General features: G+C 38.8%; 1 protein-coding gene across 2 annotated transcripts in view; it reads left to right on the top strand.

Moving 5' to 3' along the window:
• LOC5569243 (homeobox protein araucan) overlaps positions 1 to 18,701 on the top strand; it is a 161,123-nt gene that overhangs the window by 42,344 nt on the left and 100,078 nt on the right. For both annotated transcript variants that reach the window (XR_002500338.1, XM_021844136.1), the window contains exon 2: positions 3,677 to 4,054. Coding sequence is in view for 1 of the 2 variants with exons in the window: in XM_021844136.1 (XP_021699828.1) it covers positions 3,677 to 4,054 (378 nt within the window). In the remaining variant the exon portion in view is untranslated. The remainder of the gene's footprint in view (positions 1 to 3,676; positions 4,055 to 18,701) is intronic.

Here is an 18,701-nt window from a genome sequence, read left to right as displayed (position 1 = left end):
TTTTGTATCAAGAACAATTATGCCAAGAAATCATACATCTTCTGAAATACCGTCAAACAAATCGGAAGTTGAATTCGCTCTCTTTGCATTAGAAAAACAAAGTCTTGCTCACTGGGTTTATTTTAGGCCTGCATCAAATTTAGGAGGTTATATGCAAAGGGGTGTAAGGATCACAAACCTACGTTTGAGAAAATAACTAAAAACTGTTTTACTTGAAATCGACCAAAATATCACTTACATCTCTTCGCTTTTGTCCGCCTCTCTTGAAATCGTTATCTCTCTTATGAGGGAATGTGTGTAAAACGTTCATTGACTTCAAAATTAGGGTTTCTCGGTACAGACAAAAATAGGTTAAAGTTTCTGATTTATGACCAATGGGGGGGCCCAAACGCAAAGGGGCGTAAGTGACAGTTTGGTCGATTTTGAGTGAAGTATACTGAACAAATTTACCTTTTTACGCTTTCCAAAGGTATTTTCAGGTGATTTTTAGGTCTAACAGAAAAATAACATAATTCGTTGAATATTGGCTTGCTCTATTGGCTCCTATATACTATTGGTGTAGAATAAAGTGACCAGATATATTTTTCTTCAATCCGGGACATTTTTTTCATAATTCAAAACATTTTATCCTACATTTCTATCTCTCAAGACGATCTAAAAAACCAGAATTAATGTTTTTATTATAATTTCATAGCTCAGTGGACAAAAATATCTAAAATATTTAAAAATGTTCTATTCTGATGTATGTCTTATGTATGAACAATCGCACATTATTAAATGTGACGTTATTTAGCAATACCACAACACAGTATTGACCCGATTTTGTCAGCCCCTCGATAAATTTTAGGCTGACAAAATGGGGAACCTGGCAAAATTACTTAATAAGAAAACCCGGGTGTAGTTTCTGGACGAGTTCAAGAGGGAACGCATGAAGAAATTTATACGAATACTTTGAAAATCTCATCAATGTATCCATCTCCAATCCAGTACATGAATATTTATGAAAAAAAGTTTTCTCAGGATTCCATGGAATAGTTTTTGGAGTAGTATTAAAAGAAATTCTTGGAGGAATTCATGAATGAACGTACACACCTAGTTTCTTGTTGTTTTACTGAAAAGATTGTCGGGTTGCTGTGTAACGTAGCAAGATTTACTGATACTCGAGATCTTATGAAATTTATATTAATTATAAGATTTATAATCTATCATGACGTAACTATTGTGTAAATACGGGTGCTGGAGACAATCTTTAAAGAATTCAAACACAAAATTAATTCCCGTAGTAAAATTGTTCTATGGACCGATACACGAGTTTACTATTCGACGCTTGAGCGGTGCCGTATTATTAACGTGACCGGTAACCGGTGAATTCGGCACCGCTCAAACGTCACAATAATTTATTTTATTTTTGAATTCCAATCACGTGAACTGAAAATTCATTCAATTTCGTTTTTGATATTATGCAGAGATTTTTTAAAAAATGTAGGGTAGTAGCACCGGTTTTGATCAGCTTAAAGAAAATATTTATAAAAAAATATATATGAAAAGCTCTGTATGTACTTTAAATTCAATCAAAAAAAATTTTGATCCATATTATGTTTGAACCATATGGGAACTGCACAGAAACTTTTTTATCACATTGGTCAACATAGACCACCAGAACCAGTTTCAGCCACATTTCTAATTTCGATTCATAAATTGGTCAATCACAATGGTTTTTTATGTTAATAGCCAAATCAGGATTACCCAGGCCAAATTAGGTGTATAAAAATTTAAAAAAGAAGATTTTTTCTTTCACGGTTTGTATTAATTCGGACAAATAAATGAGTGCAGTAAACATATGAATGTGTTCTACTCAACACGTAGTGCATCATGCTAATTTGCTGCATGAATCGGAGTATAGCTAGTTATGGCTACATTTGACACTATGGCCAAAACCGGTGCTTCTACCATAGCAAAAATTTACATTTTAACCTCAAAATACCTGTGCCCAGAGCTCACTCAATTATCCTAAGATTTAAGTGCGCTTCAAGGTAAAGTTGAATCGAAGCCACATATCAAATTTTCAATGGCTCAAATCTCGAAAACCAACCAACGCAAAAGCTTAAAATTTGATCGATGGATCACCACCAGCGAATGACGAATTGGTAAGACGCAAATTATTATCTGGTTCTCTACATTTGACTTTTCAAAATTAGAGGTGGCTTCAATTCATCTTCAACTTAACATAGTAGAGACACAAATTGTTGCATATCCATCTCAATATTGAACTGTCATAATATTTTTTGTTAAATTGTCTACCATGAAAATAAGGGACATCCCTAATCGCAGAAAATTTCGGCATGACCTTTTCATAATTATATATCAATTATTGTTGATCAACTGATCAAATCCGGGACGTTTTCCGGTACGCTTGCTAATGCGGGACAGGTGGCTCGAATGCGGGACTGTCCTGCACAATCCGGGACGTCTGGTCACTTTAGTGTAGAAGGTATAATTACTGAAAAAAACTTTAAAGATGGTTTTCTTAAAACGAGATTATTATCATCAAGATTCAATGGAATTACGCTATGCGTAATATAGTTAATTTGCAATAATTTCCAATATGTATATCATCTCCAGTTTACCTACGATTTCGTCACCGAAGCATACAAACTAGAACCGACATTATTGCGTTAATATTCTCGCATCCATGCGACTAATCGGTGAAAACGACCATCAGCCGCGAAGCCGAAATCCTTTAATCCCATTTAACTGTAAATTAACATATTATATGACAAATATTAAAATCAAATTGACTATGCATTCTATCATCGCGTAATTTGATATGTTTGTATGTTGTCATCTTCGCCGAGAGGGGATCGTTCCGCTTCGGCTGTCTCATGGCTGTCGGCGTGCTGTCAATGTCTTTCAAAAGACGTCTCATTCACACACAAGCCGCACTCCATCCCGCTCGCTCTTTCTCTTGCTATGCGTTCATTTTTTGAGGTTTCGACCCGGTCGATTCCCTCCGGTATCCCGAAGATGATACGATAAGTTGCTTGGTATATTTCCCTTCTTTTCGGGGGTTCGGATAGAACAACAAACGTAAATAATCAACACCGTGTGCCCAGGCTGACTGCAAGTACTGGCTAAGACAAAGCCGAGAGCCAAAAACTCAGGGTGGCCGGGGAAGACAGCCGAAAAGAAGGTCAAATCCCAAAGAAGCCGGTTGACTCTTCAAAACCGGCCATTAGATTCATTATTTATTTAGCTTGTTGCGTTGGTTGTCAGTTTCTTTTTGCTTTTGTTTTTCCCCGCCAATGTTTTGGGAAATAGAGTGAATCAAAGGTAATTTGGCTGAGAGTGAAGGCAAGATGTCTCGATACGGCTGTCGATGGTGACGATGATGGTGGTGATGAAAGATGAAAAGACAATATTTGACGATATATTAACACTTGAAGTGATTATTACAACCGGGTGTGAGTTGAGGTGTGGTTTTGAAGGGGGTTGAAGAGATCGCGGAGGTGTGTTGAACTCAAGTGGGATAATACGATCTATGGAGTTGATGACAATAAATAATTTAATTTGAAGCAGAATGTGGTTTCTGTGGCGGGAAAATTAGGGGTTTTGAATGAGCTTGTGCAGGTTGATTAAAAGGTTTCATTTTTCTTTTCTTAACTTTTTTTCTTTGCAGTTGTTGGTTGGTGGTGGACAGACGACAACCGCCAGTTCACAGTCACCAATCTCGACCACGAACGCTCCATCATTGAGCCCGGGTGGTTCAGCAACAGGCGCGCCATCAGGTGCCTTAAGCCCCGGGGCTGTCTCACAAACCTCAAATAATGCTCCACCGGCGACCTCCTGCTGTGAGAATGGCAGGCCTATTATGACTGATCCTGTATCAGGACAAACCGTATGCTCCTGCCAATATGATTCAGCCCGGTTAGCACTGTCCAGCTACTCCCGGATACCAACCGGTAGTGTTGGTGTGTATGGTACTCCCTATCCTTCAACCGAGCAGAACCCTTACCCGAGCATCGGCGTAGATAGTTCAGCATTTTATTCACCTCTTGTAAGTATAAACAAATTATTCAGTTATTGACGGGATTCCCAAAATGTTTATAATTCATTAGGTTTTTATTAATTGAAACTCATGTACTCAGGGTCTTAAGAACTCCTACATATGCTAACGCTGAGATAGTAGCACGTCTCTACCATAATTTTAGACAATCATGATTTTGCAATTCTACTTCAATATTGTATCAAAACTTCTAAGTTACTAATCTTCCAAATAATTTAACTGTGGATACGATACATGCAAGTTATTTTTTCATAAAAAATCATATAGTTTTGTAATCACCAGTAAGTGACCAATCGATCAAATTTTCACCTTGAACGGTTGTTTGGTCCTCTAGATTTGTAACCTGAAAATTTAAATTGATTCATCCTCTCCTTAAGGCATTTAGCCATGTCAGTAAGCTAAATTTGACTGATTTGATTTTAATTAATTAAGCACCCGCTAGAATCGCAAAATAGAAAAAAAAATGTCATACTGTTGTACTGAGAACATGTTAAACTATCGTGTAGATTAAAAATTAGGAAACTTTTAATAAATTAAAAGAAAAAAAAAAACAATTATTGGATTACAAAATCAAATTAAGGCTCATATGAAAAAACTTCTTAGTATAAGTAGTCAATTGAAGCCTAAAACAATTACAACAACACATTAAACTTGAACAATCTTCTCACGTACTTGTGGAATGGATAAAGAATGGAAACCCGTGCTGCTTGTGAGTGGATGCAGTAAATTGTGCACCCACCAACGAGCATGTGGTACGGCAAAAATGTAACCTTCCTTCGCCATTAGCCAACATGTCAACCAACGAACGGTCGTCTAGAAGTGTATCGTAGAGCACATATATAGTGTAGCGGTGGAATGGCGGACAAACACAAGTAAGTTAAGCTCCCCAGCCAGAAGACAAATGATCTCAATGAAAAGCTGTGAAAAAGTGTAACGAAACACACACTGAATTTTAAAATATGTTTGTACAACAAATTCACCCAGTCGTCTAGCGGCTTGCCCTCTTGTATGCTCCCACTGCTTCAAGGCTTTAACAACGGTCGCGAAAGCAACGAACTTGTGGTTCTCATCCTCGTCATCGGGATTCTCCTTCTGCTCGCCTAGGAGTGGCCTTCAACAAGTCGTTATTCATCTTCCAGCATGTTCATCAAAGCATATATATTTCATCATATTTGTGCCAGACGTGATGACTTCTGGAGAATATAAATAACATAATGGCATTAATTAATTGGGCTGAACCACATGGTGGCTTAGGGTGGCGCTTTCAATTTCAATATTTATTGCCATTAATAATAAATGCAGCTGCAGAAAACAGTAGGGGGAGATCCCCCAGTACCGGACACTTAAACCACTAAATTCATAATTCGAAAAATATTGATTTGATGGGCTCGTGTTACCCATTTATGATAAATATTATCATTTTTATAGTGTACAAAAAAAAAATTGAAAATATAAACATGAATTTTGACATTGAGTTTTGATGATGTATTTTAGTACCGAATTGATCGATCTTGAAAGGTGGCACCCAATACCGGACACGATCTGGTAATGCCTCGAATTCTGTAAATTTGAACATCATTGAATGTGTACACTATAGAAATAGTTTATAATTACCAATTCAATGCAATTGCAACATTTACAAAAATTATTTGAGTTTTTCTTAGTTTGCAAGATGCCTATCAAAAACCTCTTTCATATATGATGAAAAACAGCACATTTTACGATGTTGTTATGAATGTTCATTCTTCTTAATTTTATTGCATGTTTGATACCATGATCGACGGAACCCATGAAAAATGAAAGTATTTTGAGACACTGATGCAATAATTACAAAGATATCATATAACAAATCAAGCTGTCCGAAACTGAGGGACAGGAGGTGCTTAACCAAAATTGTAATTTGTCCATATTTACTTCAATTATGGTACAAAATACATTCATACTATCAAATTAGGATTGTGTTCGATCATGCTCGCGGGATCCAAAGTATTTTTTCATATTCAAAATAATTACTAAATAGGCTCAACATTAACAAGATACGTTAATTTTTTAAATATTTTCAAACTTTTCTACTTTTTTAAAGAGGGATGCATATTTCAAGGATGTGGTATTCTACGCAAACATTAGTCTACATAATAGCTTTCTTTTCTACTAATACATCATCTTGATTGTACCATGATTTCTCAATGTTTCGACTTTGTCCGGCACTGGGGGATCTCCCCCTATAATACAAGATTTTCCGAAATGGAATCAAATGACACTTTATCATAATTTTTTTAAACATCCTTTATTTGATCTATCTTCAATTCGTTAAACTTAAATAGGACTTGAAATGAAAAGTAAGGTCCACCCTGATGTTGTATAACACATGAGAATATGTGATCGCTTGTAGTAATCGATGTCATGTCCATATTTTCCCAGGAGACTGTTACGATGTGTTCAAGTTATCTATAACATCAAATTTCAATTATTAAAAAATAATTTTGGACAAAGTTTTTTTTTTATAGGGCCCAAATAGTCATACAGGTAAACGTGCAGCAAAACCAAGATGAGTGTTGTGGGTTTGAACCCGTCAGTTGAGGATGTCAGTTGCTACACGGTACCTATATATTTATTTATTTTAAGAGTTCATTCACCTCCATTATTTTACCAACACAATTAATATACAGGTCGGACTCGATTATCCGGAGTATCGATTTTTTTTTCACTCCGGATAATCGAATCCTCCGGATAATCGAATTACTAAGAAAAAAATTGAAATCTTCGATAAAAGAACTTAAATATTATCTCTTTTTGTTGTTTTATTTATATGATGCGGTGGCTTAGCCAGAGAATATTTCTAGGAACAGTAGGGGTCTTTACAAGAAAAATATTTTTTTGCAGGCATACACAAAAAAACACTTTTTCAAACCCCCTTTACTTAAATACGTTCAAAACTGCAAAACCACTCATATTGTATATTGCAATACCAAATTATCTCAGATTTATGCATACAAATTGAAAAACAAGAACATCACAAAACAAATTCCGGATAAGCGAGTCTAAAATTACGGATAATCGAGTCTCCGGATAATCGAGTCCAACCTGTATTATAGTTTATTAGGCTGATTTAAATTCTATGGAATTCTAATCTATGAAGAAAAATGACAGCGAAACAACAACCCTAAAATATCTTACAGGGTTTGAAGTAATGAATATTTTTTCTTTCTTTTAATATTGTTGACTTTTTGAAGAATGGATCTTACGAAATTAAATGAAAGGAGGGGGGATCTTGATGTACGCTGTACTCGATAAAATTCTTTCGTTAATGACTTGAAGATTCTCCTATCAATAGAAAAAAAACGGCAACAAACTGGAAGTCTTTTTATTGAGATACAATTAAAGTTCTACGTACACGGAAACGCGAATTTATTCAAACCTGAGTTGTTCCGACGAAAAATCGTAGATGTGCCAATAACCCAAAATTGCCAATCAACTACCGTAAAACTAAACATTAAATACAGTTTGCAAATGGATTAAATGGACTAATTGAAGTGAAATTTACGTAAAAAGTTGCACATCTTCTCGGTGAGAATCGAACTTACGACTTCCTATTCACTAGATAGAGCGCGTTACCCCTACACCACGAGAAGACTCATTTACGCAGTAGTTAACCTGAACATGATTTCAACTCAATAGTCACGTGGTCCTCTTTTGCAATGCGCACCTCTTTCGGAAGAATAAGATGGCCATCCAAACACAACGCTGGATGGCCACGTTATTATTGAGTTGAAATCGAATTCAGGTTAACTTCTCATGGTGTAGGGGTATAGCGTTCTATCTAGTGAACATGGAGTAGTGAGTTCGATTCTCACCGAGAAGACATGTAACCTTTTCTCAATTTTCACTTCAATTTGACCGTTTAAATCAATTGCCAAGTATATGTAATGTTTAGTTTTACGGTAGTTATTCTAACTTCCACTCGGCTGGTTGGCTGTAAACGATAATCTTAATTAAAAATATTTATCGACTCATGTTCTGTAACCGGTCGTTTGAAACCCCCCACACGCAAATGGTTAATAAAAACTTCCAAAGTTCTAATCTGAAAACTTTTTTGACAATTCCCCAGTCTTGCATCCAGATTATCTCAATCAAAAATAATATTCTACTTGAAGAGATCCTCGATTAGATCGGGATTAGAACCGCAACCCTGCACGTGTGTCAGTTTAACTGTTTGGGAAGTTAGCTTATTATCTACATAAACATCGTACAATTAATTTAAAAAAATCGAATCATTATGCTAATCTTTAACACATTCGATGAAGCATTTATTCGCATAAATTTTAAATTATCATAAGGTTCAAATTGGTTTCCTAATTTGGTATTCATCTCAGTTCCATAGAATCGTCATATTCAGTCTACAACCAATTCCTGAGACATTTTTCTCGAACATTTGCGTATCCGCACAACGAGCTATGCATTTGCAGCGACTGACTTGTGGTGTCATTCCAGTCGATTTCATTTCGCAGAAAACAACCTCAAATTCCTAGACCCGGGGGCCATTGTTTTCGGTTCGACTCACGACCTTTTGCTGCCGAAAACATTCCAAAATAACCCTTCTACCAGGATTGCTTGCCGATTAAATTGCCAATCGAGCAACCACCAACCAATCCAGATAGTTCACACCGATTGTGTGAATCCAGCAATAATGTATATAAATCGCATTTGTAATCTCCACCACACGAACGGAACGGGTCGGCTTCTTCCACTTCTTCAGGAACCGCTGTCTTCGTCGTCATCGTGGTGGCGAGTTTTGGTCCCTTCGCCGAATGCCGCACTTTGCCGCGGAACGTTGGAAGGCCAGCAGCACGATTTTTTTCAACAACAAAAAACATTCCAGCTTTGGTCCGTTTTGGATTTAGAACGGATGCAAAAACATAAAAACCAAATCGAATCCCGGGGAAGAAACGCGCGAAGAATATGCTAACTACAGCCAACAAGAGGAAGAAAAAGTGAGAAGAAATTAAATTTGAATATTTTATGAAAAACAATCGCACCACCGAAATCGGGATCCTTGGCGCAGCTGGGATGGGGCGAGTGAGCAAACAAAGGAATGAAATTTATCAGTCCAAGAAGGAGCAGCATAGTTATGCTTCTGAGGCTCAGGGAACGTCGTCGAGCGTGGGATGAGCAGTTTTTTTTTCACCACCGCACGATCCTTTCCATTGCCTGCCTGTTTGAGGTGTAACCAAATGGTGATCCCGCGGATTACCACGAGGATCAGGAATAAGACATTCAAGTTTGTTCAGGTTTCACTATTTCCTAGATTGCATCGCACTGTGGAATGCTCTGGGAATACGATAAAAAAAAGAACAAATTTGTTATATTTTGAAATAAATTAATTTAATTCAAAAAATGATATTTATTGTACATGCTTGAATGATGACCAAGTGAGAGGAAATGTATTTGTAACGGGAACATTGTTGGCAAAATTATTTACCAACAATAAAATATGTTATAACAATATTTAATGACCAGCTCTTTGTGCGAACGCAAGTGTAAGTGACATTTTTGTCGATTGTGAGTTAAGTATATCAAAAATTTAATGGTTCCAAGCTTTCCAATTTCACTTTAGGTGATTTTTCACTTGTTGTTTTGGTGTTTGTTACTTACACCCCTTTGCTTCAAATGATCCGATTTATTACTGTGATTATTGTATTAAGTATTGTGATTTTACTTTTGTAACTTTGTTTCGTCCTCACTGGGACAAAGTCTGCTTCTCAACTTGTTCTTATAAGCACTTCCACAATTTTTAGCTGAGAGCTTCCATTGTCATAGTTGCCACTTTTGCATTCGTATATTGTGTGGCAAGCACGATGACACTCTATGCCCAGGAAAGACAATGAAATTTCCATTACGAAATGATCCTGGACCGACCGGGAATCGAACCCAGCGAATATGAAAAATTGGATTAGGCTGATCCTGAAGTTTTGACCTTTACTGAACAATTCAACATTTTTAAAAATATTGTTTAATGTTTTGCAAATTCATAAGAAACCTTTGGTTATAAAAATTGTGTGAATAACCAAATATCACGTTGTTTATAGAGCTATGTAACCAAAAAAATCCAGAACAGTAACTCTGAAGGATGTTTTTTAAGATATGAGGTATTTTTCTCGAAAATTTATTCATACAGACTCAATTCAGAAAAGTTAACAAACTAACTTTATTAATCCTCTGTGCTTCGCAGACGAAATTCTACACGTTCCGCTAAACCAACTTGATTTTTTAGTTTAGAACGTTTAATTCCAGGGTTTACAAAAAGGTGTAAGTAAGATTTTCAACTTTCGCCACCTAACCATTACTTTCGCCGCTCCGTTGTATGGAGAGACAAAGTGCCTTAACCACGAATCAAAACAAAACACTACTTGAGTCTATTTTACACTGGTACAAAAACGTCGTAAGTAACTGAATGAAACGGCTTATCATTTTGCCATACAATTTTTGTGGGCAACGATAGGAACTACCTAGCTTATTGCATGCAAAAATTAAGCGATGTACACTGTAAAAAAATGCTAAAGAGATTCATTTTAAAACAGTTTTTCAGGTTACAGGTTGGGATTCTTATTAATTAACTTTCTCAAAACCGTATGAAAGTTACTTACTTCGATTTGAAAAAGTAATCAAGATTTGATTATTTCCATTCAAGTGTTTCAAAAGACTGAAACATCTAATTTGAAATATGCACGTGTATGTGGCCACTTAAAATTTTTTCAACAAACTACAAAATTATTTTGGCCACGATGTTCCCCACAGTGCCTAGGATGGTGTTGAATTTAATGGGAAAGTCTTCTCAGCCGTGTAGCACCTTCAAATTTAAAGGTGTGCTCCGAATCATCAACTGGACCAAATGGATTGATCCTCGCCATTCTTCTTCACTTCCCGGCCGGTCTCCCGTTTTATGCACAACGAAACGAAAAAAAATCCACTTCGAATCTTATTTATGAATGGAGTGGTCATTGATTTTTCTTCTTGCCATTGGTAATGTTGTATTTTTAAGACACGCGTTCGTCTCGAAGAGTCACAACCAGTCAGTGCCAGTGCTTCTTGTTAGCAGAAATTGAAACAGAAAGGAGAGAAAAATTACGCCTGTGATTTTCCAACGGTGATAAAAGCAGAGGCTCTTCGGATGGTAAGGCTTTGGAAGTCGCGGAGACAAGACGCCTTACTACTACGTCGGGTATGGTTAGGTATCCTTCGACTTTATACAAAGTCTGGTCTAAGACCTAAGGGGATAGCACCCCTGAGTAGCAGTCGCTTTCGACATGCAGCATTAATTCGTTGAAGATGCATGAAATCAGAAGGCAATAAATTACCATCTCGCATCGTCGTTCTGCGGGAAAACTGGTAATCTATGGGTGCTGGGTAATCTGATTGAAGTTTTCCTAGCTGACATCGAATGATTAAAAACGAATAAATAACAGAAATGCCCAATTGGTCAGGATTGGAATTATCTTATTGAGCCCGGTTAAAGCGGATTGCCAGTTTGAAAAAATCCTCTTTGATCGCTTGTTTGTCGTTGACAAATACCAACCAACGTGATTCATAATGCACACCTTCCCCTACTAGAAAGGCTTTGGTAAACAAGCTTTGATATATTTTCCGCTAATTGTACATGTAACCTGTCGAAAATTGAGCCCACTATCGTATGCTATCCGAGTGACACTATTTAATATAGATAAGAGCGCTGTGCATAGTTGAAACTCCCCGAAAAAAGCAAATCATTAGTACAAAACCCATATAAAACAAATCAAAGTCGGTCGAGAAATTGATTGCTTTCCTCTGTTCGGCAGGCAAAGGGTCGTTTGAAACGATACCGCTTCGTGGCAGATAAAACCGTCCGACGCGGCGACGATGGTAAACAGGTGATAAGAAGTCACAACGACGACGATGACGACTGACGTGCCGATAGCTATCTCTTTGCCAGCTTGTCCTAATATAATTATAATAAGCGGTAATTGGATTCTAAGGGGAACCAAAGTTGAAACAAAAACGCCAACATGAGCAGGTGGAAGGGTACGCTGTTGTTAAAATTTTGGGTTAAAGATATCCTCCAATTGTCATCTAAAGTTCATTTGCATGCAATAATTGACATTAGCGCCCCAACTTGGACTCCGTGAAATTTTGTATGTTTTTGAGAGATGTGGATATATCGATTGAATGTCTGCATCTCAGAAACAACTCTATAGCGTCCTTCAATTCCTGATGTTGCATTCGTTCTGTAACAAAAGCAGAGGACTTCATCGCTTCCTTTAACCTTCTGAGGTTAAAGGCGAATTTACAGCTATTACAGCTACATGATCTTCTCTAAGCCTTAAAAGCCATTCTTCCTTGAAAAGCTAGTCAGTCGACGCCTCCCGGCCTGCGCTATTTTCTATATTTTCTGACCAACCGTTCCTTGAGTGAGATCATAGCAGACACCGTCCGCATCCTTCAAGGAAGAATTGGCGTATTGCAGGAATTCGTTATATCGCAAGTCAAGTCATGGAAACTAAAATCAGCTATGATCAGAGTGATTGTGGCAATGGATTGCCTTCGTTGGTTTCACCATCTTCTTCTTCTTGGCATTACGACCTCATTGGTACAGAACCTGCTCCTCAGCAGTGTTCAATGAGCACTTCCACTTCCATTCGTATATCGTGTGGCAGGTATGATGATACCAGGTCCGTCTCACTCGGGCTCAGATTGGGTACCACTTCTAGTACTACATTTGGTCCCTCGGTAGTGCAAAAGGTACCCAAGTTTGACAGATCGCAGTACACTTTGAACGGCATTCTAGATTACCTTATGAGCCATTAAATTTTGGGCAACTGCAAGGGACATGGGGGTCTTTAATTTGTCTTTGATGATACTTTATGCCCAGGGAAGTCAATGAAATTTCCATTACGAAAAGATCCTGGACCGACCGAGAATCGAACCTATGGCTTTGCTTTATAGCCGCGGTCTCTAGCCACTCGGCTAAGGAAGGCCCCGGACCATGGTTTCCTTCCTGATATGGGGATGGCGCACCTTCACCGACCCATTAAAGTCAGCCCATGCTCTACATTGAAAGTTATAGCGTTAGCGTAGTTACGGTATACTTCGTAGATTGGATACTAGCAATATTAATGTTTTTTTTTGATTATCTCATCTAGAATGCCTTCAGGAACAAGCCTAAGGAATAAGCTTTGATCCAATCTGAAATAAGAATACCAAAACCATGAATATTGCTATTCCCGGCCACGCCCATCTTTACCGTAACTTGGGATTGGGGAAGGAAATGTTGATGTAGCACTTACTTAACGAGAGGCCTCCGACTCAGTGAAACCCTCATAAGTGCTACGAAGTTGGGGGTTGGAAGGGGTATTAGGTCATCAGGATACGCCTGAAAAGCTAGCGATAGACCCAGATCAGTTGTTGATTAATGGTTTTTAATTTAATCTCTTGAATGCCGGCAATCAAAAAAGGAAAATTTTTTGATTTATAGTATAAAGAGTATTGTTTCGCAACAAAATAGTCGATTACGCTTCTTCTTCTTCTTTCTGGCGTTACGTCGCTACTGGGACAGAGCCTGATTCTCAGCTTAGTGTTCTTATGAGCACTTCCACAGTTATTAACTGAGAGCTTACTATGCCAATGACCATTTTTGCATGCGTATATCGTGTGGCAGGTCGATTACGCGTTCTACAGTAATAACGATCTACTTTTTACCTAGTAAAAAGTAGACAAGATCCCTCCAGGGTCATCTAAACAGAAAAAAAACCGTTTGTGATGGTTTACATGGAACTGTCATTTACATGAAATACATCCGACCAAAAAGTACTCACAATACATAGCCAACTCTGCGATAAGTGACCGGTTAAAACGGGTAAATTGCCGTACTTCAAATAAGCGAGGAGAAAAACACCCGGGTCCATGCAAGCATACACGAAAACCGCAGAAACATGTCGCACTCCGAATCGCGAAAATCCGATCACGAAACCGTAACGTCTAAAACAAATTCGGGTATTCTGTTTAAAAGGAACGGACTCACCAAATGCTTTCAGCCTCCGGACAAAAAGTTGCTTAATTCCCCGCCGTGGCATGCACCGGTTAACGTCCACCACACTCTTGATCCAAGTTGTTTCCCAGATTTTTCCCAGGTTCAGAAACTAAATTCACTCGATTATTTTCAACGCGAAATTGAACAACATTTAAAACGCGGAAGAACAACAGTTTCATACCGGAAGAAGATTTACACTTTATACACTGTCACAAAGTACAATTCGACATATTTAAAACAATTGCGGCCAATTTGCGATTGCATCAGCCGAATTGATATGATGCACGGAGACGAAAAAAAACATGACAGTAGATCCAAAACACAACTTTCTGCAAGCGTGGCTTGCTGCGATCTCTACAGAATCCCATGCTCTGCATTGAAAGTTATAAAGCTGAAAAGTGCTTCCGTGGAGAAGAGCTCTTCTCCACGGAAGCACTTTTCAGTATTGGGGGAGGCCTGTGCATATAACTCATAACAGAGGTAGCAGAAATGGCATCGGAAAAAACAGTGTACATTTGCTGTTAATCATAGCAGAACCATACGACATCATCGTTGAAAGCTCCGCTGTAGCGGTAGATGCCTTTTACAGGCATATTTAACGTGCCTAGTGAAACTATGCTTATCATCGATCAATACCTGCAGATGCTCAAGGGATCGATGGGTTCGATGGTGGGATGCTGGTAGATTACTAGATTACTAGATTACTAGATTACTAGATCTCATCAGTTCCTCAACTGTGAAGGTAGAGTGCGCTGCAACCAACTCTATTTTCTCCAAGTGACAACCTCAGTACGTCATCATACATCGCATTCCACATTACCGGGCTCAAACTTGGGATACTCAGGCGGGGCAAAGCTTTGGATGTCATATCTGATCAGTATGTTAGCACGTAACCAATAACCTCCTTCCACTTTCGTTGATGGACGACTGGTGTACGGTGAATGAACTACGGACATATTGGAGTATTGTCAATTTATAACGATTCAGATTCAGATTGCGTTCGAACTACTTCTTACCATTATAAAATTACCGCGATGCTTTGCACGGATGTCATCACTTTTGCTGAGAAGACTGCTGGAAACGCTGGATATCGTCTCTTAAAGTGGCCGATTAGTTGCTTGTCAGTATATGACGCTTCCCTTAGTTTGCAAGATCCCTTGATAGGCGACCAGACAACTCAAAGGCAGAAAGAAGTATAAGTTAAGGGCAGGAGACTTATCGACACGGTTGCGACAATGTGTCACCGAAGTCCTCCGGAAAAATTATGCGGTATACGTGTTAAACTAATGGCTCCCGTTCAACGCAAGTGGTTGAAATATACATTGCAGATGAAGATCCTCATTCTTCCCAAATATTTTATTTTCACGATAGACATAGTTATCGGCTGAGCTACGTTGCTCTTCAATCGCAAGCTTTCCGCCATCCATGGAATCACCATAATGTGGGCTCGAGGGCACTGTAGCGTTCCTGATAATGCGAAGGTGACCCATTTCGCATAAAGACGTTTCGCATAAGGACGTGTAGCATACGGACGTTTGGCATAATGTACGTTTCGCATAAAGCGGTTTCCTACAAGAACAGGTAGCATTTTAAAGAAAGCATATAATTCTGATTATGCCAAATGTCCATTATGCCAAACATCCGTATGCGAATCCTCCTTATGCGAAACGTCTTTATGCGAAATGGCCCACCCCCGATAATGCTTTCAGTGGACGATGTGCCCTTTGAAGGAAGCACCACACTAGAAAACGGATTAGCATGCAACGCCCAGTGTCACACCCGAAATACGTTCCTGACAAAATATTTTCCGGACTGAAACGGGAATCGAACCCACACTCCGATGCGGCTTAATGCTTAGTAACACTAAACGTACGGCCACGAAGCCCACAAGAATTATTAGGAATTTACGAACAAACATTTTCAATGTGTATGATACATAGGGAATGAGCTATACATGTTTCATAAAGTATACCCTAACAAAATTGGCGGGCGCACCACTTGGTGACAGTATCGAGAAAAATAATTAGTTAATAGCTCTCCGACCACGCGGGAAACATGGAAAGCCTTACGACACACTCACATGATTCCCACAAATTTGGCTTTTTATAAGTGGAGCACCTGTCAATCATTCCTTTCGTGTCGATAAACGTTCTCTGATTTTGGGAGTGTGATAAAACCTTGAAATCGATCTTTGTCAAATTGGCCTAGAGAATAATGTCGTATAAGCTCAATCAGCATTGCTGCATTGGCGTTGCGGCAGAAAATGACTCTTATTATACGCACTAGTGGAATTGCTTTGGGTAAAACAAAATACAACTCATTAGATTCCTGGAAAAGCCACTCAGTCGGTTCAAAGGTGCGCATGGTGTTCCTGCGGTCTAATGCGATAATGGTTTGTCCAATCGGATTGTGGCCCGGTATAGCTTCATGACTATATGACAGGTTTGTCTACATATGGCCACGCTCTTCACTAATTGTTATCATTATTTCCACGAATCGAAACGTTGAACATTGCTAGCTACAGGATTAATCCGTTTAACTGTTTTCACGCCATATTCGTCAAAATGTCTTTTCATAAGTATGAAGCCCTCGTGGAGGCAAAAAATTGTAACTTGACACTGGTAATCAGCTTACAACGGTGTATTTTCCATTGACTGGAACTGATGGCAACGCTGAAACTCTTTGAACATATGATGATGGACCGTCGCCAGTATAGGCCAAGACATTACACTACAATGAAATTATAGGATAGATTACATCGATCAAGATTTGGTGTCCCCAAACTGAGGACCGTACACGAGGATTCGTCGGCAATGCAAACACAAGTCCGAGCCGCGGGAAATTTCGTATTTATAGAAAGGGTTTAATTTACATCTTGTTATACATTTATTTTAACTACATGGCCCCGCCATCCGTTGACGATTGCGACTGTAAACGACGACAACTATGACGACGTCGCCGTACAAGCAAAGTACGAACGAGGACGGAGAAATTCTATGCCAACGACCGACCCGGGGCAAGAAATCCAAATAGCGACAAAACGGGGGCCTGGCTAGCATAGTAGTGCCTCTACACAGCCAACAAAAAAGGCGAAATGTTGAAACATGTGGAAAAGCGCCGTTGAAATTGCTGTCGCACATATTTTACAAATGCATTTTTCGCATTTCGAATTACACTAGTAATCCTTCGGTGCTTACTCCTTCTTCCTGTGTCTGGCGTGCGTGCAGGAATAGGGCCCGCAGACGGAACTGGATCGTGTGTCATTTATGTTTAGTTTTATGTTTTTTTTCGGTTTGTTTGCCTCTGATTGGCCGTTGATGACCATCACACAGCAAATTTGAAAAGCCAGAAAAAATAAATGCTCGGTACACACATATTTTGATATCTGTGACACTGATCTGAAGCTACCGACCCGTTTAAAACAGACGTGAATGAATTTACTGCCTGTCAACGTTTAGCGGATATCGCTCTATTTGGAAACAATTTTTGATCAAATCCCTTTATAATTCTGTACTGATACTTCTACTCGGTGTTGTTCTCCTGGCGTAAGTATTCTCCTATTAGGCTTTCTTCGCGAGTATTTTACGCATCATCGCAGCCGCAGGATGGTGGCTTTTCAAGTTCTGAACCATTAAAAGGAATTTCAATCTCCATCGAAAAATTTATTGGATTTTAATTCAAGCGTTCACTGCCTGCATGGATTTTTATCCGTCCGTTTGCTCTTATCCCCATCCAGTAAAAAGTATCGATTTTAGCCCCCTTCATCTTCCAATCCTGCGATAACCACACGCACTGACTGGCAGCGGCCCTCTTGCAAAATGAATCATGATGCTGTGATAAATTAATGGAAAAGCGAAGGCTGCGATTTAATACACTTTCTTCTATTTTGCAGCACGTTTTATCGCACGGCTAATGAACAAGGGCACTCTCCGGGAATAAATGGCCAAAGCAAACCCTCAGCTCGTCGACAGTGATGAGGGAGGAAATTAACTTGCCCAGTCGCTTTGACTTTCATCGTCGGCCTGCAGCTCTGCCTGTGGTCTCTGGTGTGGCACTCCAGGGATGGCGGTTGGTTTACATGGTATATTGGACGAATTCGTGCATTGCATACAAAACAACATACGACGGTATCCTGTTTTTGGATGACGCTACTAACGATTCCTCTAGGGCTTGAGAAGCAATATTCGGAATAAATATTTCATGCGAAATGCATTGCAGTATTGGCAAAATCACTTCAGAAAATCAATTATTAAGCTTGCGAGTAAGTGCAACCTAGTTTGCTAGCCTTAGTATTTTTCCAACCTGCCGATTAAATACGTCAGAGCATGCTCATCAGTTTAGTGTTATTATCAACGTTCCCACATTTATTTACTGAGCATGTTAAGCAAAACTGAAGTCTTAGGATTTACATATCATGCTCTCTTTTTAACAAAAACAGAAATCTGGAAACTGACCTATACCTACTCGGGTAATGCAAGATTAACGCTATCTGAAAACACACCAGAACCAGCGTTATGTGTAGGAGCTTTAGCCAAGGCCACTTTAAGGTATTAGGGTTATTCGGTGCAATACGTCCCA

The sequence above is a fragment of the Aedes aegypti genome, chromosome 2, assembly GCF_002204515.2.
Source record: "Aedes aegypti strain LVP_AGWG chromosome 2, AaegL5.0 Primary Assembly, whole genome shotgun sequence".
NCBI classification, from domain to species: Eukaryota; Metazoa; Arthropoda; class Insecta; order Diptera; family Culicidae; genus Aedes; species Aedes aegypti.
The sequence above is the reverse complement of the archived record's forward strand: the minus strand, read 5'-3'. Positions and strand labels throughout refer to the sequence as shown.